Source organism: Vulpes vulpes, chromosome 11, assembly GCF_048418805.1.
Source record: "Vulpes vulpes isolate BD-2025 chromosome 11, VulVul3, whole genome shotgun sequence".
NCBI classification, from domain to species: Eukaryota; Metazoa; Chordata; class Mammalia; order Carnivora; family Canidae; genus Vulpes; species Vulpes vulpes.
The window spans coordinates 16,477,188-16,502,032 of record NC_132790.1 but is presented as its reverse complement, the minus strand read 5'-3'; the positions used below and the strand labels follow the sequence as shown (position 1 = coordinate 16,502,032).

General features: G+C 34.5%; 1 protein-coding gene across 3 annotated transcripts in view; it reads right to left on the bottom strand.

Moving 5' to 3' along the window:
• SBF2 (SET binding factor 2) overlaps positions 1–24,845 on the bottom strand; it is a 466,812-nt gene that overhangs the window by 232,293 nt on the left and 209,674 nt on the right. For all 3 annotated transcript variants that reach the window (XM_072725665.1, XM_072725663.1, XM_072725664.1), the window contains exons 4-6: positions 6,924–7,046; positions 5,145–5,255; positions 3,383–3,488 (exon numbers count right to left, since the gene is read on the bottom strand). In XM_072725665.1, the coding sequence (XP_072581766.1) occupies positions 3,383–3,488; positions 5,145–5,255; positions 6,924–7,046 (340 nt within the window). The remainder of the gene's footprint in view (positions 1–3,382; positions 3,489–5,144; positions 5,256–6,923; positions 7,047–24,845) is intronic.

Below are 24,845 nucleotides of genomic sequence, written 5' to 3'. Positions count from 1 at the left end.
TCAGGCAGCTCTCTGAAAAGCTGGAATGCTATTTTTCCTCTCCCTCCGTCCCAAGGGATATGCCCCAAGTTTTGCCCCTTCTCTCAGCTGCAACAGGCAGTGATGGTACAGCAAGCTACCCTTCATTCTTCTTTGTTCTCAGTGGCATCCAAACTATGCCAATCCTGTCAGTACTCCGAATGAGGTGAGACAGTCTGACCCTCAGGCAGCCCTCCATAGAGCTGGAAAATTGAATGCATACTCCATTCCCCTCCCCCAAGGAGAAGCTGCAAGCTGAGGTATCCCCTCTCAGCGCTGAGTTCTGCAGGCATGTGGGAGAGGCTCTCTGAGTGAAGCGAAATTGCTCTTCTTACCCATTTTAATGTGTCTGTTCTCAGCTTTGTGATCATCTGGGGTATTGCAAATTTTTAGCTGGATTCTGGAATTCTCATAAAGGTATTTTGGTCAGTATACTATTGTTAAAGCAATGTTTCTGTGGAAGCAAAAGGAGTAGGACTTATTCTGCCATCTTGTGGATGTCCCCCCCCCCCCTCAATTCTCACTCTTGACTGTTTATCTCCTTCAGTATTTTAAGCACGATTGTCTTTTTAAAAAATTTTATTTATTTATTTGAGAGATACAGAGAGAGAGCAAGGGCAGGGGGAGAGAGAGTGGTCAAGGGAGAAGGAGAAGCAGACTCCCTGCTGAGCAGGGAGCTGGACATGGGACTTGATCCCAGGACCCTGAGATCATGATCTGAGCCAAAGGTAGATACAACAAACTGAGCCACCCAGGTGCCCTTAAGTCCAATTATTTAAATATGTGAATCTGGTAACTATCTTCTGGTGACCCTGTGGGTTTTTCCATTATCTATGGTTTCTTCTGTATTTCTTTCATACAGGATTAGTCCTCATATTTCTGGTTATTTTTGATTGAGTGATTATTTATTGATTTGATCTTGTAGACATTCTTTAGAGAAGTGAAGGCCTAGAATATGGTTATCTTGTTCCAGAGAGGAAATTTTTTTTAAGATTTTATTTATTTACTCATGAGAGATGGGGGCGGGGGGCAGAGACGCAGGCAGAGGGAGAAGCAGGCTCCATGCAGGGAGCCCAATGTGAGACTCGATCCAGGGACTCCAGGATCACACCCTGTGCCAAAGGCAGGGGCTAAACCGCTGAGACACCCAGGGATCCCCTCCAGAGAGGAATTTACTTTTGCTTGTACTATATGGCTAGAGACAGTAACATCAAAGATCATGATAATCCATTGCTAGGAACTGAAATGATTTTAAGTTCTTCAGTTCCTCAAGGGACTTTGTGTGGACCTCGTCTACTTGTGATTCACTCATTCCTAGGCTGTCATCCTTTGTAATCCCAAATCAAAGCATGAGAGCCTTATAGAGAAATTTCCCTTGGTAAAACCTGAACTCAGTTTTCTCTCTCCCTATGGGATACCAACAGTGCTGTGATCAGCTTTTCACTTGTTTCTTCCAAAATCAACAGATGCTCTGGGAAAAACTGGTTCCAAATGTCTGGCTCACTTCTCTAGGTTTCCTTCTTTTCTTGGACCATCGTTTAGGCATCTTTACTGCCTCTGATGTTTTCAAGAAGATGATGTTTATATTTATGTAGCTTTTCTAGTAGTCATTGTTAAGGTTAGTCTAAATTATATAGACCACCCTTATAAAGAGAGGTTTGGTTTTACAAATTTATATTTTATCTACAGTAATTTTTCTCAGTGGGAGTGGTACCAATGTTACTGAGGTAAAAACCCTTCTGTTGCATATACATCATGCACAAGAGATATTTAATTTCCCTAGTCCTGGGCACTAAATGCCAGTAATATCCCTTCCCTTCCCCCTTGTCAAATTGTTGTAAAAACACAAAAATATAAGAGGTTTATAAAACACCCATTAAGTTAAAAGGTAGATTATTTTATTTGTGGAGGGGTATACAATCTCTTCTAAAAGTAAAAAAAAGTCATGTGAATAGTGCTTGGCTAAAATCAACTAAGTCAATGGTTAGTACGGACCACGGAGAGGCTGCAAAAAGTCCATGAACCCCCTAAAATTTTTCTAAAAGTTATGGAAAGAGTATTTAATCAACAAAATAGTCTTTAGATAATTAAGTGCCACCAGGGAGAGATTATCTATTTCACACATTTAAGAAAAAAATAGTTTTAAATTAGGACTTAACTGAAATGATGCAGTGAGTAGTAGAAGATTTCAGAGGGGAGAGAAGAAGGAATAAGTTACATTTTAGTGTTTGAACTCCTGAAGGGAAGCAGACGTAATGGGGGAAAAACTACTACTTTGGGAATAGTATCACCATTAATCTTTATTAGGATACGCTAAAACTCTGTATATTTACATTAATTTCTTTTGAGGCTTTCTAAATTTGACAACTGAAGTCATAACAGAAAAATAAGGATGAGGCCATTACTGAGAAAGGAGTGACAAATTACAGAGCTAAGCAAGAAGCAAAATTCAACATGAGACAGAAGGGAAACAAGAGGGTAGAAGTTTTGTGTAAGGAGCTAATAATTTCATGGAAAAGAATGTGAGCCCTAGGTAAAGGAAGGTTTTAACAAAACTTAAAAAAAGACAAAGACAGATGAAGAACATTGACAAACATGAGACTCAAAGAGAACAGGACATTCCTATTCCAGCACATACAAAGCACAAGTAAAAGGGAAAGTAAATGGGATTCTCTGACAGCCCTGATTAGAAACGTCTTCACTTTAAAGTTATACTATTCCTTAAATGAAGTACAAGCTGTCCAATGGACAGAGTGCACTTTCTGGTGTCCTCCCTGCAATTCTTCAGCCTTGCCATCGCTATAAAATCAGAGATAAAGTCCTGATCCAGATGATGGATTAGAAGGACAGACTTTTTGTTCCATCTGATGAAGTTTCTACAAAAGTAATTCATCTAAGGAAAAGTAAAATAGACATCTATTCATCTTCAAAGCATTAAGAAAATCTGCCTATTTTCTATAGTCTAATTGATTCCAGAGTAAAAGAGGCCAGAGTTAAAACAAAATTTTTTTTAAAGATTTTTATTTATTTATTCATAGAGACACACAGAGAGAGAGAGGCAGAGACACAGGCAGAGGGAGAAGCAGACTCCATGCAGGGAGCCCGACGTGGGACTCGATCCCGGGCCTCCAGGATCACACCCCAGGTTGCAGGCGGCGCTAAACCGCTGCGCCACAGGGGCTGCCCTAGAGTTAAAAATTTTGAAAAAAGAATAAATACCATTTAAGATTAGAACCCACAAAATTATATATTTTATATATTAGGTATTTAATCATTAGCTTTTAATTCTCCTGATTCATGTTAGGCAATGTGAGCTTAAAAAAAAATCCACAAGAGGACACTGCCAATGGGAGAAAAGACATACCCAACTGCTGAAACAGGAGAGCCACGCTAGTGCCTGTGACAGGAAGACTATCATGCAAAGGAGTCTGGATCAGTTGTCTATCTCCTGCACCCAAGGAAAACAGCTTCTGCAGAATGGGGCAAACACACACACACAAACATAAATTATTTCTTTTCAGACATTTTCTTAAGACAAAAAAAAATTCCTCTGAAATTAAATTCCTTTTTTAAAGTTCAAATTTAGAGTTAGTGATAATCCTGTAAGATCCAATTAGGAGATGTCAAGAGTAATAATGTAACCGAAAATATTCAACTTACACTGTGCCCAAATGAACATCGTATAAGAAAATTCAATAATTAGCTGAAATTTAATAATGATGATATAAAAATCAGTGACAATCATAATTATCTAAAAAATGTTAGTCAACATTTTTATGCCAATTATATGTCAATAAAACCTGAAGAAACAAAAACTATATAATATGAACCACATATGTAATATTTTAAAATTTCTAGTAGCCACAATAAAAAGTTTTTTCAACTAAAAAATAAATTAACAAAATAAAGTCAGTATAAATCCCATCATGATAAAGGTCCACAAAACAATTCCACTTTAAAGTTTAGGTCCATTTGTGACAAAACTCACATTTTATATTCTGCCCATGGAGTAGAGGGAGAAGACTGAAAGAGGAGGGAACAGGAAGAAAAAAAAAAAGATAAAAACTAAAGAGTAACAGAAGATTCCAGGTAAGACAAAGACAATTAAAAGTCAAAGGGTAAGGGAAAAGGGTGGCAGTTTCACTGGAAGTCTCATCTCTGTCAGACTGAGAATAAACAATGGAGTTTTTAGAGGGCTGTCCTCTTCTATAGTATTACACAAGAATAAGCAGAATAAGTGAACAATGAATCAGTTTTAGGAATTAAGAAAAAGAGACTTTTTTTTAAAAAAGTATGGTTCCCTAGAAACACTGAGACATAGAAACTGAGGTTCTTATTTTTCCACGTCAGAGATGAAAATGAAAATCTTAAGACAAATGAGATGAAAAACCCATGATCACTTTGAGAAAGTTTTTTGTAAGTAAAAAAATTTAATGTCTTCCCTTAAGGTTAAATATATGACAAAATCTTGGGGAAATTTTAAGGGATAGATTATACTTTTTGTGAAAGATCTGTGATTCTGGATGGTTGTCAACATCATTATTGCTAAAGGTAGCAAACTGAAATAAGAAAAATATGCCCCCTTCTTACAAAGCTTACATGCAAGCTATTCTACACATAACACACAAAATGGTTTTAGGATCATGTATAATTGCTGTTACCCAGGGAAATGAATAAACAAATAAATCTACTCAGAAGTAGCTATAAATGTAATAAAGAATTGTTTTGAGGGTTTTCTTAATGTTATCTCCTAATCTTTATCACTGAAAAAATATTTGATATGTTAATACATAAAGCAGTAAGAAAGGTAGAAAGAATGCATATTAAATGTTCACCTTAAAAAAGGATATTTCCAAGAAAATGTAAACTAGAGTTCAAGTTACACAAAATATGACTTCTAATTATGCTATGTGAAAGGTGAACCCTGAGTTAAAAATTAACCTCATGACCTAAGAAAAGAATGGAATCTTGGGTCTCCAGAAGGCAGACCATAGGGACAATGCTTAACTAAGATCCTCTTTAAATGAAATTATTTAAGGAATTTTTTTTCTTTTCTTCATAAATTAAATTAACTGGAGGAGAGAGGAGGAACAGTCCTGCTTCATCTCCCTTTTCATTCTATTTACCTGAGACCCTCCAGCCGCTGGGACAAGGCATGCACACAGGTTTGCAATGAGACTTTCCAAGGAGACATTCAGACTGTCTACATACACAGTGTAGATCAAACCTAGACAAGCCTGCAAAGAGAAGATGCATATAGTTTTGTCATGGAAAAAGTATGCATTGAAAACAAATTGCTGTGACATCTGCTCCTAGGGAAATTTCTCTTTGAAGCCAGTAAAAAACTGCCATGGAATAAATTTTAAGCAGCAAATATTATTAAGTTTATTAAATTTTCTTCCTTGACCAGAAGCTCTAAATGAGCTTTTGAGAGGAGTTTATAAAAAGCAGAAATCCATAATTTGTAAAACAGGTGCTTGCACTCAGATAACCACTTCAGCAAATTTGTAGGGGTTTAAAAACTGTTTTTGTCTCAATTTACTTTGCAAAACTCCAAATTACAAGATAAAAATTTAGAAAGTTTGTATTTTTGTGAGTCTTATAAATTTGGAACACCTGCTCTACAGAAAAATTTTTGTTAATTATTACAAAGGTTAGCGAAATAGAGATATGATAAATGTTTTAAACTCAGAGAAAGGTAAATGACAACATGGAAGACAAAATGCAATCTTTATGAATGTTTCAGTTTATTAAAATTTGTGACTGTAAAAAACTAGTATTTGTTAGGTGTTACCCATTATCATTGAAATCTTGACATTAAGTTAATTTTTCTAGAATATATATAGTCTCAACAATATGGAAAAGTTTTCCAGAAATTAGGTATTAAATTCCCAAGTCCTTGGGAAATGTTAAGATATATTTTATACTTTCCAAAGAGATCTGTGATTTTGGACAATAATCAACATTACTATTACTAAAGGTAGCAACTGAAATAAGAAAAACAAGCCCTCTTCTTTCAAAGCTTAAATGTATTTATAACTAAATAAAATTTTTTCCTTGCATTTGAAAATTCTACATGTCTCAAAAAGGAAAATATCTAGATGTAAACAATATATTTTTTAAGATTTTATTTATTTATTCATGAGAGACAAAGACAGAGGCATAGACATAGGCAGAGAGAGAAGCAGACTCCATGCAGGGAGCCCAATGTGGGACTTGATCCCAGGACTCTGGGATAACGCCCTGGGCCGAAGGCAGCCGCTCAACCACTGAGCCACCCAGGCATCCCAGGAAGTAAGCTATTTTAAAGGTATGTTGACAGTTAGAACTATCTGAAATTGCAAATATCCGTTCTGTTTACTTAGCCTGGATTTCTCAAAAGAGAATTAATAAAAACACACAATGTTGGGGTGCCTGGGTGGCTCAGTCAGTTTAGCATCTGCCTTCAGCTTGGGTCATGATCCCACGGTCCTGGGAAAAAGCAGGGAGCCTGCTTCTCCCTCTCCCTCTGCTGTTCTCCCTGCTTATGTTCGTTCTCTCTCTGTCAAATCAATAAATAAAATCTTAAAAAAAATACAAAGTTGTTATGTTACTGAGGCATTTTAAATCTGCTACAGGCAATCATATAATTTCTTATAGATTCATAAATTTGGGGGTCAGTAGCCATGGGATCTATTTTAAAGCAAACACTACATCCTTTAAGTTTAAATATTCACAAATTAACTTACAGATTTATTTCATCCAACATGAACACATTTTTTTTCAGTTCACACTAAATTTATTTTATTGATGAATCCCTAAATCAATTAAAAGACATTTTAAATACAAAATCTTGTTACCATGGTTCACTCAAAATAGATTCACACAATAATACAAATCAATAATGACAACTATGAGTTCTTTACCCTAAAAATTTCTGGATAATCTAATCTGGATACCAACACCAGGCTTTTGGGAGCAAACACTTCTGCAGGCTGAATTAAACCAGACACTTCCACTTCACCTTCAATCTCTTCCTTCTTTGTTCCCTAGAAAAAGATGCACTGTAAGCAACAGACAGAATTTTCAAGGCTTATAACTTACACAAAATAGACATATCACACATTTTCATATAATTTACAAAATACAAAAATAATTATATAATATACTTTATAATTTACAAAACTCAAACTAAAATACATACTTTGACAGGAATCTAAAAAGCAAGTAAGTAGGCAAAGAAATTATAAATGAAGTCATGCTTATTTCACTTTTGAAAAGTTGGTTATACTGCAGATATATACCACAACTTTCTGGGAGCATTTGATTTCTGAGAAAGTACTAGTAATCAAAGGTAAAGAAGATACATTCAAATTATTTTAAATATGATCTGAACAAGTAAAAATGACACTCACTTAAAGGAAAGTCAGTTTTTAAGAAAAGAAAAGATCTGTTTTAGAAGTAAGGCAGTAATTTTCATTCTTGTTTTTCTAGTGGTCCCAATATTTCAAAAAAAAATGACAATCATTTAGGATTCTAAGGCTTGTGCAATGCCCAATCTTAGAAATAAAGCCCAATCAGCTTGAAATTCCTTTTGCTCATAAGCAACAATGTTGATTTTTTGAGAGAGAAAATATCTTTATACACAAAAACTAACTTTCAGAATATACTTAGTTCCATTCAACTCTACACTTAACAATTGTTAAAATGGTAAATCTTATGTATTTTTTAGCACGGTAAAAACATCTACAATAAAAGACACCTTACATTTCAATTACTAAAAATACTGGTTAATTAAATAAACTCTGAAAACTATTATTCCCATTTATATGTCAACAAATATTCCCTGTGCATCTGTTGTTCCGTAATATTTTATGATACTCTATAAAACTTTTAAGGTGAGGAAAAAAAAAAAAGACAAAACAGTAAAGCATTCAGATTTATTCCTAGACAATCTTCCAAGATGCTGGACATTTTCCCTAACTAGAATCCTCTCCTCTTTCTTTTCCATTAAAAAAAGTTCCAGCTCAAAAGTCTATCTTGTTTCCTGAAGCCTTTCCTTTACTGATTTTTCTCCTAGTCTTACTTCTCAGCACGGTTCACCAACATATCATATGTCCTCAAACTCATTTCTCCCATCAAATCTCTCCCCAAAATGCCACAAAATGCTATATCCAATTACGTGCTTGACATCTCCACCTAGATGACTAACAGTTATCTTAAACATGTCCAAAACATAGCTCCAGTCTTTATCCTTGAACTCCATTCCTCCTACAGTATTTTCAATCTCAATTAATGGAAATCCTATGTTTCCATGTGGCAAATCAAACACCCTGATGCCTCTCTTTCATATCCCCTATCCAAATTGTCAGCAAATTCTGATTACTTACCATGACCACTCTTACCACAATACTATGGGCCACAATCATTGCTTGTCTGGATTATTTTAACAGCCTCCTGCAGTCTCTTACATTCCTCTTTAGCCCCACTTTACTTGCTTGTTGCTCTCAAATGTGTGGGGCAAGCTCCCAGCTAAGGGTCTTTAAGCACTGTTTGTTATTCCTATCCCTAGAATATTCTTTTCACAGATATTCTAATGATAAATTCCCTCATCTCTGTTAGGTCTTCATTCAAGTGACTTCTGCTGTTAAGCCTTCACTGGCACCCTAATCAAAACTACAATTCCTAACATTCTCTATCCTCTTTCCTTGCTTCATTTTTCTCCATGGCACTAGTTCCATCCACCATACTACTCATTTCACTTATCTTGTTTTTTGTTTGTCTGTCTCTTCCGTTAGAATACGCTCATAAAGACCAGGATTTCTGTCTTGTTCATTGGTAATTTCCCAGTTAATAATACAAGAGCTGGGCACATAGTTGATACTTTCTGAATATTTGTTTACTACATACATGCAGGAATGAACTTTCTTGGAATTGTTTCCTGGGTATTTTACTAAGGATGTCTTTTTTTCCCCCACTAATAGATGCCAAAAACTGTATTTTCTATCTCCTTTGGCGCTCACATATTTTCTAGTACAGTGAAATATAACCAAGTATTAGATGTCTATGGAATGCACATATCCGAAGGGAACTATCTGTTTACTTTTATATGTGTCATAAGGTCCCTATGCTCTTGAAAGATTTTCATTTGTTACAAAGCAAAAGCTAAAATGTTGGTTTTTGAAATCCTTAGAAATAATAAAAATGTGATGAATATGAATTTGCCAAAGATTTCCACACATAATGAATCATATTCTTCATAGATTACTAACAAATCTGAAATGACAAAAGAATGACTAAAATTCCTCAAAGAGATAAAGCTATCCATTTTATGAGACTGTGAAAAATGCCCTAGAGTACCATTAGAAGCCAACTTGACTAAGTAGATAACCATTTCAAATAAATGACTATTAACCTACTTTGACCAAAACACAAAATACAATGCATTGGTCATTTATTAAAGCTATTCTTTAAACATTCACTAAATGAAACAGTAATTAACAACAACAAAAAGGGCCAAATATAATGTAAATCAGTATTAAGTAAAAACAATTCCGTGCATCTTTACATGACTTCTTATTACAGAGGCTTTTACTTCATAAATGTACTATAAATCATAAGACATTATTCTTAATTCCAATAGCTCTCCTACAAGAATAAAATGTCACAAACTTAAAGAAAATTCATACTCCTCTATTCGAAGCAGAATGTAGTTTTATGATAAAATTTTTTTATAATCCAAAAACTGTTGTTTAAAATAAGGTTTGGGTCCAAGTCCCTGCTCCACTGTGTCAGGTATACATGGACCCAAGCTCGAGCTTGCTAATAAACCCTCGTGTGCTTGAAAAAAAATTAAAATATAAAATAAAATAAAATAAAATAAGGTTTGTTCCAGGACACAGTAATGTGGTATTTTTTTTTTTTGTAATGTGGTATTTTTGAATAAAATTTTTCTATAAATAATTTATCCTTTAAGGGAATACTGCCTCTTCTCTCTACCTACTAAAATAGCTTTTGTGTAACAATTACATGATGATACTGGTCGTATTTGGTTCGTATTTTATAATATACATTCTCACATATTGAAAAGATATGAGAAGCTTAAAAATAAGCAGGAAATTCAAAACGGACTATGAATGTAATAGGTGTTATAATAATGCTTTGAAATTTAATATTTTATATCAGAAAAATTTCACATATTTATCTCACCAAACAATATCTGCAACCTTTTTATTAACCTAAGATTATTCCTAATTCTAGAAGGTCCCATTAAAGATACAAATCTATCTTTTATAAAGATATAAATTTATCTTAAACACTCTATTGAATTGTCTTACAAGGTCACCTTATCTCTTGCACCTATCACAAGCATGTGCCACAACTTGCCCATTTATAGATTTTTTTTTCCTACCTGTTATTATTATGGACTACATGTGCTAGTGGGATTCTCGGCTTCCATGTAGTTTACCTTCTATGTAGGTCACAGTCTCTGTGCTTCCATGATATGGGATAAATTAGTACTCACTATATCAATCTGCCCCAAAAACTCTATTGCACTTTAAACATATCCTGAGACAAAAATGCTAAGAATTCTTAGATTACTGATTTTTATGGGCTGACTCCATAGGCATAATATTCATGAAGTCCATCCTGTTACACAGGTTGAATATGTCAACTTCATCTTTGTTGCATACTTGATGCTGGATTCCTATCTCTTACCTTGAAAAAAACTGTTGAATCCAATATCATCTCTGTGTCAGCTCATTTTTCAACAACACTATTTCACACTAAAACTCTTCTTTCAGTATTTCTTTAAACATCCCAGTTAAAAAGGAAGATAAGGGGAGGAATTTCAGTAGGAATTGCAAAAAGGTATTTCCTCATTCTGTTCCTTATGTATTTATAAACTGAATGAAATTCATCTATAAAATAGAGCTTTTACAACTACACTTAGATAGAAAAGAATAATTATTCCTTTTTTAAAAAATGTTCAGAATAGTAGATTAGAACCCAAACCCAGGGTGGCCTGAGTGGCTCAGTCGGTTAAGCCTCTGCCTTCGGCTCAGGTCACGATCCCAGGATCCTGGGATGGAGTCTGCTTCTCCCTCTTCCTCTGCCCCTCCCCTCCACTCATGCTCTCTCTTCCTTTCTCAAATAAAAAAATAAATAAAATCTTAAAAAAAAAAAGAGGATAAAAGTAATCACAGAAGTAAAAAATTACCAGTTCTACTACATTCCCTTTTTGAAATATAAGCAATTTATTACAGTGTATCACTATATAAAATTGCCTCAGTTATGCAATTTAAGGACTTTAAAACTTTCCAAAATTGCAAATAAAGGAGTCTAAGTAGTTGCAAAATTCTGTAAGGTCTATAAATCCCCCTGAAAAGCTACTTCATTTCTTTTTTTTTTTTTTTTTTTTAGATTTTTTATTTATTTATTCAGAGAGGGAGAGGCAGAGACACAGGCAGAGGGAGAAACAGGCTCCATGCAGGAAGCCCAATGTGGGACTTGATCCCCAGTCTCTAGGATCACACCCCGGGCTGCAGGCAGCGCTAAACCGCTGTGCCACCAGGGCTGCCCACTACTTCATTTCTTGCCAAATAATCTGTTAATCATGTTGACATGTCCACATGATAAAACCTGGTTTTGCCTTGCATTGGTCTGGAAAATAATGACCACATGAGAAATACACATATTAGGATAACAAGTCTTCAGACAAATCAGGGCCAACAGTCTTCAGTTAAGAATTGAATTTACCTTTAGGAAAGAGAATATCCAGATATTTTCCCTCTTCAATAGCTTCTGGGTTCTATAGTATTCTGAAGGTAGAACAAATTCATTTGTAGAGCTACTATATTTTCACCCAGTAAGCTTCCTATGTTTAAGTGGTACATAGTCTGTAAGTTCTTATTCTGTTAAGATATACTAAGGCAGCATTTCCCAAAGAGTTTTCTGCTGAAAGCTAATAAACACTACTTAGCAAAAAGGTCTTCTAATCAAAGAATTTTGGAAACATTAAGGTAAAGTCAAGTTAAATAGTCTTCTTTATTGCAGGGTTTCTCAGACTTGATATGCAAATATTATTTGTGCAATGCCAAGTAAAGGAGATATAAAATATTTCTCAAACTTACTGGACCAATGAAATCTCTTTATTATAGAACATTTAGAGGATCTAGTGCCCTATGGGACAAACACTGGGAAAGGGTTATCATCTATCTCAAAACACAAAATGTGTGAAATTGAAGTGCATTTATGTTCATAGGTTTTATATCCTTTGGTAAACAGAATACTTATTTCATAAATATTCTAGTTGATATCTTTCATCAATTCTCATATTTCATAAAGTAAGATAAGATTTGAAGATTAGAAAACAGACAAGGCTGCTGGAAGCTAGGTTTCCACATAGCTACTCCAGGAAAATATTTAGCATACTTGTGGTCCTTTCTCACTAAATTTGTTAGGGACTGCTACTCTTGATCAATGGTTTTCAAACTTCAGTGTTCATCAAACCATACAAGGCTTTTATATCAGATTTCTGAGTCCAATTCCTAATGTTTCTGATTCAGTAGGTCTGAGGTGGGAATTTACTTTTCTAACAAGTTCCCCAATGATGTTGATACTGCTGGTTCAGGGATCACACTTTGAGAATCACTGCTCAGGACAAATTAAGATGAAAATATAAAAGAAAATAACAATAACTAACATATACTCTATACTATACTATTGGTATTAATTCATTTATACAAAAAAATGCTATTAAATACTATTTCCCAGTAAAGAAAACCAGAACTCCTTGGAAAAATGACATTCTATATCTGGGTCAGAAAAGTGTACAAAATGAGCCTATTCATCTTACTGTGTCGAAGAACAACAGGATCAAAATGAATAAAAATTAGTTGATTCAAACTCCTCAAACACAAAAATCCATTCATTCATAATGAAAATTTTTTTTAAGTTGTCACTAGTGACAATGGTTTGGGTTCTAATCTACTATTCTGAACATTTTTTAAAAAAAGGAATAATTATTCTTTTCTATCTAAGTGTAGTTGTAAAAGCTCTATTTTATAGATGAATTTCATTCAGTTTATAAATACATAAGGAACAGAATGAGGAAATACCTTTTTGCAATTCCTACTGAAATAATGTATTTAGGCAATGATCATCAACAGATACAAAAACAATTAAGTGAAGAATGGCGTTACCCCAAACCCACAAATCGATCTTAACATTATTAAAAATAGAGCAACCAGAGCAGCCCAGGTGGCTCAGCGGTTTAGCGCCACCTTCAGCCCAGGGCGTGATCCTGGAAACCTGGGATGGAGTCCCACATCAGGCTTCCTGCATAGAGCCTGCTTCTCCCTCTGCCTGTGTCTCTGCCTCTCTCTCTCTCTCTCATGAATAAATAAATAAAATATTTTAAAAAAAAAAAAGAGCAACCAAAAACTAAGCTCCTCTTGATATGATAAAATAGGAAGTACTGCACAATCTTTGAAGTAGTCTTACTTTAAAACCTGAATATGAATCTAATCAAGCCTCTAGATCTAATTATCACTTTATGGAAAATAAACCAAACAGAGGTACAAATTAAATAAAAATATAAGGAATTAATAGCCAAATCTAGAATGTAGGACATTCCATAAGACAAATGACTCGGTTTCTCCACCACTCCTGAAAGTGGGGCTGTAACAGAAGAAATTTAAGAAATATCAACATTACAATGTGTATAACTTATTTGGATTCTGATGTAAATAAACTCAGACATTTTTGATACACTAAATTGGATACCAGATGATATTAAGGCACTATTCAAAATCATAATTAATTTTGTTAAATATTATAATTCTAGATTGATAAGTAAAAACGTCCTCATCAGTTAGAGACACATACTAAAATATCTATAGGTAAAATATGGTGTCTGGGGTTTACTTTTATTTTTTTTTAAGATTTTATTTATTTATTCATGAGAGACACAGAGAGAGAAAGGCAGAGACACAGGCAGAGGGAGAAGCAGTATCCATGTAGGGAGCCCGATGTGGGACTCAATCCCGGGACTCCAGGATCATGCCCTGGGCCGAAGGCAGGCACTACTGCTGAGCCACCCAGGGATCCCCTGAGGTTTACTTTTATTTTTTTTTTTTGAGGTTTACTTTTAAATGCCTCTTCCTAAAAAATGTACACATAGGTTGCTTCCAAATCTTGGCAGCAAAAATAAAGATGGATATATCTTTTCAAATTAGTGTTTTCAATTTCTTTGGGTAAATACCCAGTAATGGAATTTTTGAAGCATATGGTATTTTTATTTTTAATTTTTTGAGAGATCTCCATACTATTTTTCATAGTGGCTGTACCAGTTTACATTCCTACTAACTGTGCACAAAGATTCCCTTTTGTCTATATCCTCACCAACATGTGCTATTTCTTGTCTTTTTTATTTTAACCTTCTGAGAAGTATAAGGTGATATTTCTCATTATGGTCTTGATTTGCATTTCCCTGGTGATGAGCAATGTTGAGCATCTTTTCATGTGTCTGTTAGCCAACTATATGTCTTCTTTGGGAAAAGGCCTATTTAGGTCCTCTGGGCATTTTTTTCTTTTTGAAGATTTATTTATTTGGAGACAGAGAACAAGCGGGGGAGGTTGGGGTACAGAGGGAGAGAGAGAATCCTGAACCAGACTCCCTGCTAAGCATAGAGCCAGTGCAGGGCTCAATCCCAGGACCCTGAGTTCATGACCTGAGCAGAAACCAAGAGTCAGAGCAACTTAACCGAACTGAGCTACCCAGGAGCCCCACTCTGTGCATTTTTTATTAAATTGTTTGTTGAAGAGTTTTAAGCAAGGAGGGTAATCTCAATTCTGCTTTGAAAAAAATTACTCTTGGGACACCTGGGTGGCTCAGTGGTTGAGAATCTGCCTTTGGCTCAGAGCATGATCCGGGAGTTCCAGGATCAAGTCCCACATCGGGATCCCTGCATAGATCCTGCTTCTCCCTCTGCCTGTGTCTCTGCCTCTCTCTCTCTCTCTCTGTGTGTGACTATCATGAATTAAAAAAAAAAAGAAAAGAAAAGAAAAGAAAAAAATCACTCTAATGTTGAATGTAGAATAGTTTGCAAAAGTAGAAATAGGAAGTCATTTTTAGAAGTCTGGTGATTTAGGCAAGATATATAGTAGAGTAGAATGGGAGACAGAAGAAAAGTAGTGATTAAGGATTCAATCTGGAAGTAGAATTGACAGGATTTGATGATGGCTAGAATGTGAAGGATGAAAAAAGGGGAGATAAGTGGTAACTCTAGGTTTTTTGTTTGAAAACATGGATGGACAGTAATGGTATTTACTGAGGTTAGAAAACTAAAAAGGATACAATTTGGGGCTGGAGATGGAAGAAAGGAATGGGGAATAATCAGGAAGCAATATGTCTTGCATATTTTAAAAGCTCAATAAGTACAAGTTCCATTCCTCTTTCAATCACTGTTTTTCCATTATTAGAACAGGAAAGCAAGAAGCTAAAGCTCTGTTTATACTTAATCGCTATAAAGTCAATTATGTCTCAATTTTTTAAAAATGGCTATAAAAACAATTTAAAACTTATCACAAATATGACACAGGAATATACTAAATACAACAAGTTTAAAAACTAGTAAACAGTAGAAATGTTAAATATGTATACATTTTTAATATGGAGGAGAAAAGGCCTGGGAAATTATATTCCAAAAAATTTGTATTTTTCTTAGCATTTGTCTTTGGGTCATGGGATTATGGTTGACATTTATGACATAAAAGCACACACATATCTAGTGAAAAATAATTTGCTAAAATGTTTACTCTTGTACTATCTTTATAACAAAAAGTTTAAAGTTTTAAAAGGTAAATAATAATGTATCAATATGTGTTTATTTATTAAACACTTACTAAATGGCTGGCCACATAGCAGGTGTCACAGAAGGATAAAGTGCAATTCTTTGTGTCAGGAAATTTATAATCTAGCTTACGAGCTAAAACCAACACAGGTGAAATAACAGCAATAAATGCAGAACAATATTGCAACATTTTGAAGTTCATATTTAAAGTGCTTGAGAAACTCTGAGAAGGGAATTCAGGGAGGCCCACAGCAGTGAGCTGGAACTTAAAGGAAAATAGAACAGTCAGAAGGAAAGGGAATAGGAAAAGAAGAAATCCAACAAATCAAAGCATCTAAAGAGGTCAAGTTTAGAAAAAGGTGGTATGCTATGTACTTGACCAGTTTGAATTTTACTATATATCTATCCTGCTATTTCCATTTTCCTAATTTTAACCCTTATATACCTTTTAAAAATATGAGCTAAACACTAAATTTTTATGGTAGGCGTACTTAACTAAACTTTGTTGCCTATGTTCACATTATTAGTAGATAATTTGTAACATTCTTTTTAATATAAAAAGCATAACAATGATAATTTGTAGAAGCTTTAATTTTTGGCATCTTTTATTTCAGTAATTCTTATTGCATATCTTTTTTTAAACACCTTTTACCCTCCAGTTAATATGCAGTGAATAAATCACGGTTAATAAATTAATCATCATAAACTGAAGAATATGGTCACTGGCACTATGTTTCTCATCCTTTATCTCCAAAACATAATTAATTCAAATCAATTGTTAGTACTCAAGAATTCTTTGGTGTATCTTTTTTTTTTAAGATTTTTTATTTATTTATTCATGAGAGACACAGAGAGAGAGGTAGAGACATAGGCAGAGGGAGAAGCAGGCTCCATGCAAGGAGACCGACGTGGGATTCGATCCCGGGTCTCCAGGATCAGGTCTGGGCTGAAGGCGGCGCTAAACCACTGAGCCACCCGGGCTGCCCTCTTTGGTGTATCTTATAAAATTATTAAGAAAATCTAAAGCTGACTTCAAATGTTAACATTATGAGAAATACTATTAAGCTAATTCCTTTCTCTAAAGAAAAAGAAATGAGTACAAACTTTTTTATGAGATAGGGAAACTGCAGGTAAACTTATTTCTTTCTAACAAGGTTAACCAACTCAAAATTAGATTCTCATAAATTCAATAATATTATTTTGTGAACGACCAAAGTCAACGGACTCTTTTGAAAGTTCTTTTCTGCTATGTGTTGAAATTGGTGAAAAAGATTAGAAATAATAAAATATTAATTTTTAGATGAAGAAACTAAAATATTAAATTAGTTTTTAGATAAAAAATTATATTTGGTGAGTTACAGGATCACAGAACTTAAGTTTTTAAGTTCATAGTCAAAAAAAATTCATAGTTTAAGTGTAATGTAAACAAAATGTACTTCCTTGGAATCCCTAATTTAGAAGTTTATATGCTGGGCTTGGACTAAGATTCAAGATTTCGGCTTTATTTTCTTAAAGAATAGATGTTGATACTTGAGTGACCATGTAACATGGCATACTGAAACATTCCATAAAGACATAGGACATTTGGTCATATTAGACCTATTGGTCTAAAAAGTTGGCCTTATTCAGATGAGTAAGAATAGTATTCTGTGGATCACAGTTTGGATAGAAAGCTTGTATCTACTATGAGCAAAATTAAAATCTATCTTTAAAATCAGATGTAGTTAGGGGTGCCAGGCTGGCTCAGTCAGAAGACTCTTGATCTCTGACTCTTTATCTCAGGGTAGTTAAGTTTGAGTCCCACATTGGGCACAGAGATTACTTAAAAAATAAAACTTTTAAAAAAAAAGTGTTGGTGTGCTGGGTGGCTCAGTCAGTTAAGCACTGGACTTTTGATTTCAGCTCAGGTCATTATCTCAGAGTCATGAGACTGAGCCTGCATTGGGGTCCCTGCTCAGTGGGAAGTCTACCTGAGATTCTTTTCCTCTGCCCCTCATTCTACTCATAGTCACGTGCTCCCTCTCTCTCTCTAAGGTGAATAAATCTTTTTTTTTCACGTGCTCCCTCTCTCTCTCTAAGGTGAATAAATCTTTTTTTTTTAAGTATAAAATCAGATGTAGTTAACATGATAGAATAATAAAAGTAATATAGTACAAGAAGTCTCTACTTCATTTTACATACAAAGAGTCTCATGCCCGGAGATATGAAATTACTTGCTATGATATACTGTTCATTCAACATAAAATGAGGATTAATAAGTCAAATCTTCTAACTCTTGGTCTAGTTCTCTTTCCACTGTCTTGAACTCATATACAGACTTTATAAAACATAGGTATTAGTTCAAAGAAACTGTTTAGAAGAGACGACATATGAAAAGCCGAACTATAAATCTAGAAAGATGTTTATACTTTTTTCCATTAAGTATAGCTGCATGTAATAATTCTTGCATTTAAATGAAATAGTAATAACAACATACAGTTCTTGCTGCAGCACTTCTTAGTATAAAACTGTTGAAATTTAAGAAAAGACATTTGATATTGAAGGACTTTGGGAGCCTGTTCTCAAATTTTCTCCTGTTGTTTTAATGTCTCAGCATTTTAAGAATATAATACTAACTGGTCATCACTAATTCTTTTTTGTTTTTTTTTTTAGATTTTATTTATTTATTCATGAGAGACACAGAGAGAGCAAGAGGCAGAGACACAGGCAGAGGGAGAAGCAGGCTCCATGCTGGGAGCCCGATGTGGATTCAATCCCGGGACCCCAGGATCATGCCCTGGGCTGAAGGCAGGCGCTAAACTACTGAGCCACCCAGGGATCCCTGGTCATCACTAATTCAATGAAATGTTTTCCCTACAGCGGACTGTTAAGATACAGCATTCTGCCCATTAAACAGGAAAGGGAAGACAATGGAGAAAAGACATTTGACAAAAAGCATAATCTTCACCATTTCTACTATAAAGAGAGCCCTATATGGATATTTACATATGCTGCAAATTATCAAACTTTAGAATAAACTCAGGATATATGTCCCCCAATTTTTATCTCTGTCTGAATTATGTTACCCTATGCTAGTTTTCATTAGACTCATTTGTTGATTAAGGTCTGAGGATTAGTCTCTAGGATACCATCATGTATAATGTTGATTGTGGAGTACCTGGCTGGCTCAGTAGGTGGAGTGTGTGCTTCTTGATCTTGGGGTTGTCAGTTGGAGCTCCATACTGGGTGTGGTGATTACTTAAAAAACAAAGTATTTAAAAACAAAGTATAATGTTGACTGTATTACCAGGAAGCCCAGTTCTCACTCTTCTCTATTTATGATTTCTAGTTCAGTGAGGTAATTACTGATAAAACCTTCCTTGATGGAATCAAAATTATTCCAAAGAGATATTCATCACTTAATATCCTAATATTCGTAATATTGATAAGAAGGGAATTAAACGTCCTTTAGGAGATGGCTTAAATATATTATATCCATATGGTCAATTAGTATGTAGACATTAGAGTTTTAGTTTTTAAAAAAACCCTTATTATTGAAACAAAATACATCCATTTTTTTCTATTCTTTTACTTTTTTCCCAATACATTCTAAATCTTCTATAATGAGCACAACTTAGTGTTTGATAATCAAGGAGGGAAAAAGAGAAACAAAGAAAAAATGACTAGGCTATTCTACAGATAATTCTACCAAATGTTTTGTGATTTCCTACACTGCTCCAAGTTTCCCCAACAAGAGATCAGTTTAGAAATTCATTTTTATTACTTCATTTTTTCCAGATAAATTGCTCAATCATTTGGAATTGTATTTTACTATGAGCATTTAAATTTATTTTTTCTCACAAAGTGCAATAACTATTTAAATATACTTGTTAAGATGCACAGATTCCATTGATGTGTAATGTTTCCATTGTCAAATATTGATAAGTAAGACCAATTACAGTCTTACTTTTGACAATTTTTCTTGAACCAGTAACACACTGATATAATTTCTGTAGCCTTGTAATGTATATTTTAGTATTTGATATTGATATTTGGTCTTTGGAGACAGACAAATTCAAGCTTTTTGACTTAGTGCCTGAATGTCCCTGGGTTAGTCTTTTAGCCTCATCCATAAAATAGGAATGTTAAAACTTACCAAGGGCTGTTATTGAGAGAATAAAGTAAAATAAACTACCTGTGAATTAAATAAAAGTGCTATAAAACTTTTAGCACAGTGCCTGGAACACTGATCAGCCTTCAATGTATCATGAACACAGTAATCTTTTTTTCTATCCATAAGCTTTTTGCAGTCCTGGTAAAAAGCTATTTCCTTTCTATTTCTATTTCTTTTACTCTAAGCTTTCTTTAGCTCTTGTTTTTTTAAATGGCCACTGAGTCCTTTAAACTCTGTTAAGACTTAATCTCACTGCCCTGTCTTTAGTTATTAACTTAATCACTGAACTGGTACTTAGCATATATACTTATGAGTATCTTTATACTTAAATTTTGGTTTTGCCTCTCACACTAGATTTTTTTTAAAGATTTTATTTATTTACTCATGAGAGACAGAGAGAGAGAGAGAGAGAGAGAGAGAGAGAGGCAGAGACACAGGCAGAGGGAGAAGCAGGCTCCAATGCAGGGAGCCGGGTGTGGGACTTGATCCCAGATCCCAGGATCACATCCTGAGCCAAAGGCAGATGCTCAACCACTGAGCCACCCAGGCGTCCCTCTCACACCAGAGTTTAAGCCATTTGAGATGAAGAAACATATCTTATTCCTTCTATGTACCTGTTTCTTTATTCCTCATCTTACTTTGAATCATTTCCCCCTCCCATCCTTTGACCATTTATTTGCTGACATACCAAAGTCTTTACTGTGAATTGCATCATTATTATTGGTTCAAAAACACACTTAAAAACACATTAAAAAGACATTAAAAAGATACAACTAAATACAAATTTAGACAGGTCTATCATTTTTTAGATAGGCCATAAAAAGCAACCTTACATCAATCATGTTTTACTCATTACATACAAAGAAATTTACAATCATTTTGTCTAGTTGAATAATTTTGGGAACATGCTTTCAGAAGTTTAATGCAAAGATTTTGCTTGTGATTACTGACAGTGTTACTGTATCCTGGAAAGGTAAGAGCCAACATTTTTATAGTTGCACAATCATACTTTGGATGGTTTGTGTCCCTAAGTTCCTCCTCTTCAGGCTTCCAAATAATGTGTCATAGTATATTTGGTATGAAGTAATTCACACCAAATGAGAAATAAGAAGATCTATTTTTGAACTGATGATATGATCCAGAAATAAAAGAAAAACACATTTTTAAAAAAAGAACATAGTTAACTTCACACCAAAAATGGGAAAAACACTGATGATGACCTAGAGGAATATCATCTAAGTTTTAATATTATTTTCTCAAATTCTACCTCATTGTGCCATTTTGGAGGGCCAATTCCAAAAAATATTAACTTTCTGTTATGAGCACAAAAAAGCTATCATATAATTCTGGTGAGTACCTAACTACCTCAGTGCAATTCTATAGGAGCCAGAACTCTTACAGCTTATTTTCATTTTCAAAATCTTGGAAAAACTTTTAGAAGCAGAATCTAACCTTCTGTAAGTTGATTATAAGAACTAAGTAAATCATAATTTTGGTCCACTTAAAATGGAAAATGGGCAAATATCTGAGCTTAAAAGAAAAAAAAAGTTTTTAAACATTGATTCCACATACACAAGAACCTACATCTTGGTTTCTAATATTATTCTCCACTCAAATAAGCCAAGGATGCTTGGAAAAATGGTTGATTTCAAGGCCAAGGGTAAGGAAGGAATAAGATGATCCTGGATCACGTATTATGACAAAAAGTTTCAAAAATGCTTTTAAAAATGGTAGGGCCTTAACAAAAGAATACATGAACCAACCTAAAGGGCACAAACCTAGGACTATTTATGCATGAAAACCATTAATTACATAGTACTAAAGAAAAAAGAAAGTGAAATAAATAAGTATATAGCTCAGATAGACAAGACACAGGAAAGCTCTTTCTTGCTTATAGTAAAATGTCAACTACTGACTTGTAAAGGTAGGGAGGTGGGAAATAATCATTTTGCAACCATCATAATAAAAATTGGCACAGGCAAAAATCATCACTAACTGGTAAATCTAGGGAGGCATGATTAATGAGTAATAAATATTTGCATTGTTTTAAAGTGTCTTCCCACAGATTGCTTATTAGTTCCAAGCCAAAATACAGCAATATAGAATGGAAATATCTGGCAATCACCCAATCAAGTTACCACAATTAACATAATAGATGGATACCATTATAAGAAATACACTTAGTATTTCAAATGTTGGTAGCATTCCAACTCTTGATGTATAACCTGAATCTAAAGATGAGAGACATCAGAAAAAAACACATAATAATGAATATCCTATTAAAAGGGGACAAGAGGGGGATCCCTGGGTGGCTCAGCGGTTTGGCGCCTGCCTTTGGCCCAGGGCGCGATCCTGGAGACCCAGGATCGAGTCCCATGTCGGGCTCCGGTGCATGGAGCCTGCTTCTCCCTCTGCCTATGTCTCTGCCTCTCTCTCTCTCTCTCCATGTGACTATGATAAATAAATAAAAATTTTTAAAAAAATAAAAAATAATAAAGTCTATTTTGTCTGACTTATAGCTACAGTATATATAAGTATAGCTACAGTAGCTTAGTTAGTTAGTTAGTTTCCATTTGCAGGGCCTATTTTTTCTACCCCTTCACTTTCAGTCTGCCTATCCAGAAAGCTAAAGTGAATCTCTGGTAGGTACCATTTAGTTGGATCTTATTCTTTTTAATCCTTTCAGCCACTGTTAGTCTTCAGATTAGAGAATTTAATCTATCTACATTTTTAAAGTAATTATTGATCAGTTTGTACTTACTAATGCCATTTTGTTCCTTGTTTTCTGGATATTTTGTAATTCTGTTGTTACTTCCTCTCTTGCTCTCTTCTTTTGTGACTTGATATTTTTCTTTACTGGCATGCTTGGATTCCATTCTCTTTATATTTTCTATATCTACTATAGGTTTTTCCTTATGGTTACCATGAAGTTTGCATAAAACAATTTATATTTATAACAGTCTATTTTAAGTTAATAACAACTTAGTATTCTAAGCTCTACATTTTTAATCCTTCCTTACCTAATTTATGTTTTTCTGCTGTCATAATTTACACCTTTTTTATCTTGTAATCTTGTATACCCATTAACAAGTTTTTGTAGTTATATTTTTACTACTTCTGTCCTTTTTTTTTCTTACTTCTGTCCTTTTTTTAAAGATTTGCTTACTTACTGCCCTTTTTTTTAAAGATTTGCTTACTTACTTGACAGAGAAAGAGGAGAAATAGAGGGAGACAAAGAGAAGGAGCTGAGCATGGAGCCCAATGTGGGGCTTGGTCTCACAACCCTGTGTTCATGACCTGAGCCAAAATCAAGAGTTAGATACTCAACAGAGCCACCCAGGCACCCCACTACTTTTGTCTTTAAATCCCTTCATACTAGGCTTTGTAACTGATTAACTCAATATCTTCACAACATTAGATATTTTTTACAAGTAAGACTTATACTTTAGTATGTTTTCCTGTTACTAAGTAGTGTCCTTTCATTTCAGCTTAAAGAACTCTCTTTATCCTTATAAGGTCAATCTAGTGGTGATTAACTCCTTTAGCTTTTGTTTATCTGGAAAACTGTTTATGTCTCCTTCAATTCTGAAGGACAACTTTGCCAAGTCGAGTACTCTTAATTGAATCTATCTTACTACTCCCTACTGGCCCACCAAGTTTCTGCTGAGAAATGTGCTCATAGGCATGGGAGATGTATGAACAAGTTGTTTTTCTCTTCTACTTTTAAGATTCTCTGCTTGTTCTTAACTCTTGCCACTTCAATTATAATGTGTCTTGGTGGTGTTCTCTTTGGGTTCATCTTTATTGGAACTCCATGGACTTCGTGGATCTCAATGTCTTGTTTTCTTCCCCATGTTAGGAAAGGTTTCAGTCATTACTTTTTCAAATAAATTTTCTGACCCTTTCTCTTTCTTTTCTCCTTCTGGAATACCTAAATTATGAACGTTGGTCTACTTGATGTTGTCATATAAGTCCTTAAAGCTATCTTCACTCTATTTCATTCTTTCTTCTTTTTGCGCTTTTGATTGGGTGATTTCCACTGCCCTGTCCTCAAGTTCACTAATCCTTTCTTCTCCTTCATCTAGTCTGCTGTTAAATCCCTTTTGGTATTTTTCAGTGCAGTTATTCTATGCTTCATCTCTATGATTTTTATTTGGTACTTTCTTAAGTTTTTTTTGTTAAAATTCTGACCTTGTTCATTCATTCTTCTCCTATGCTAAATGAGCATCTTTATAACCATTATTTTGAACTTTTCATCAGGTAAATCTCTTAACTCCATTTCTCCTTTTTCTGAGGTTTAATTTTAGTCTTTCATTTGTAACATATTCCTGTTTCTTCATTTTCCTTGATTCTCTTTGTTAGTCTTTATGCATTGAATAAAACATAAAAAGGACTCTTGAAGAAGAGGCCTCTTGGAGGAGGATGAACCTTATCATTCATTCTTGCCATAGTTCTTGGCTATCTTACAAATGTTTGTGATTGTCAGACTGCCTTATTCTTAGTGATTCCGGTATTTAAGGGTGTGCCAAGACTTGTCAGTGTCCTAAAGAGAAGGATCTTAACAACTAGATTCAGAGTGATTAAAAGCCAGATCCTCAGAAAGCAGCTTTTAATGTACACAAATACACATCTTAAAAAAAAAAAAAAAAAAAAAGACTTGAAGATGGCTGTTTCTGTCTGCTCCTGGGTGAGGATGCCCAGTTAAGAACTTTCTTTCTTTTCTAAAGTCCTGTGGGAGATGACAGCTTAAGCCTTCCTGGCCACGAGAGCCAGGGATTAAAAAGGGTACATTCTTTGGGCAGCAACTGCAAATCTAAAGTGCCAGACATGGGATCCCT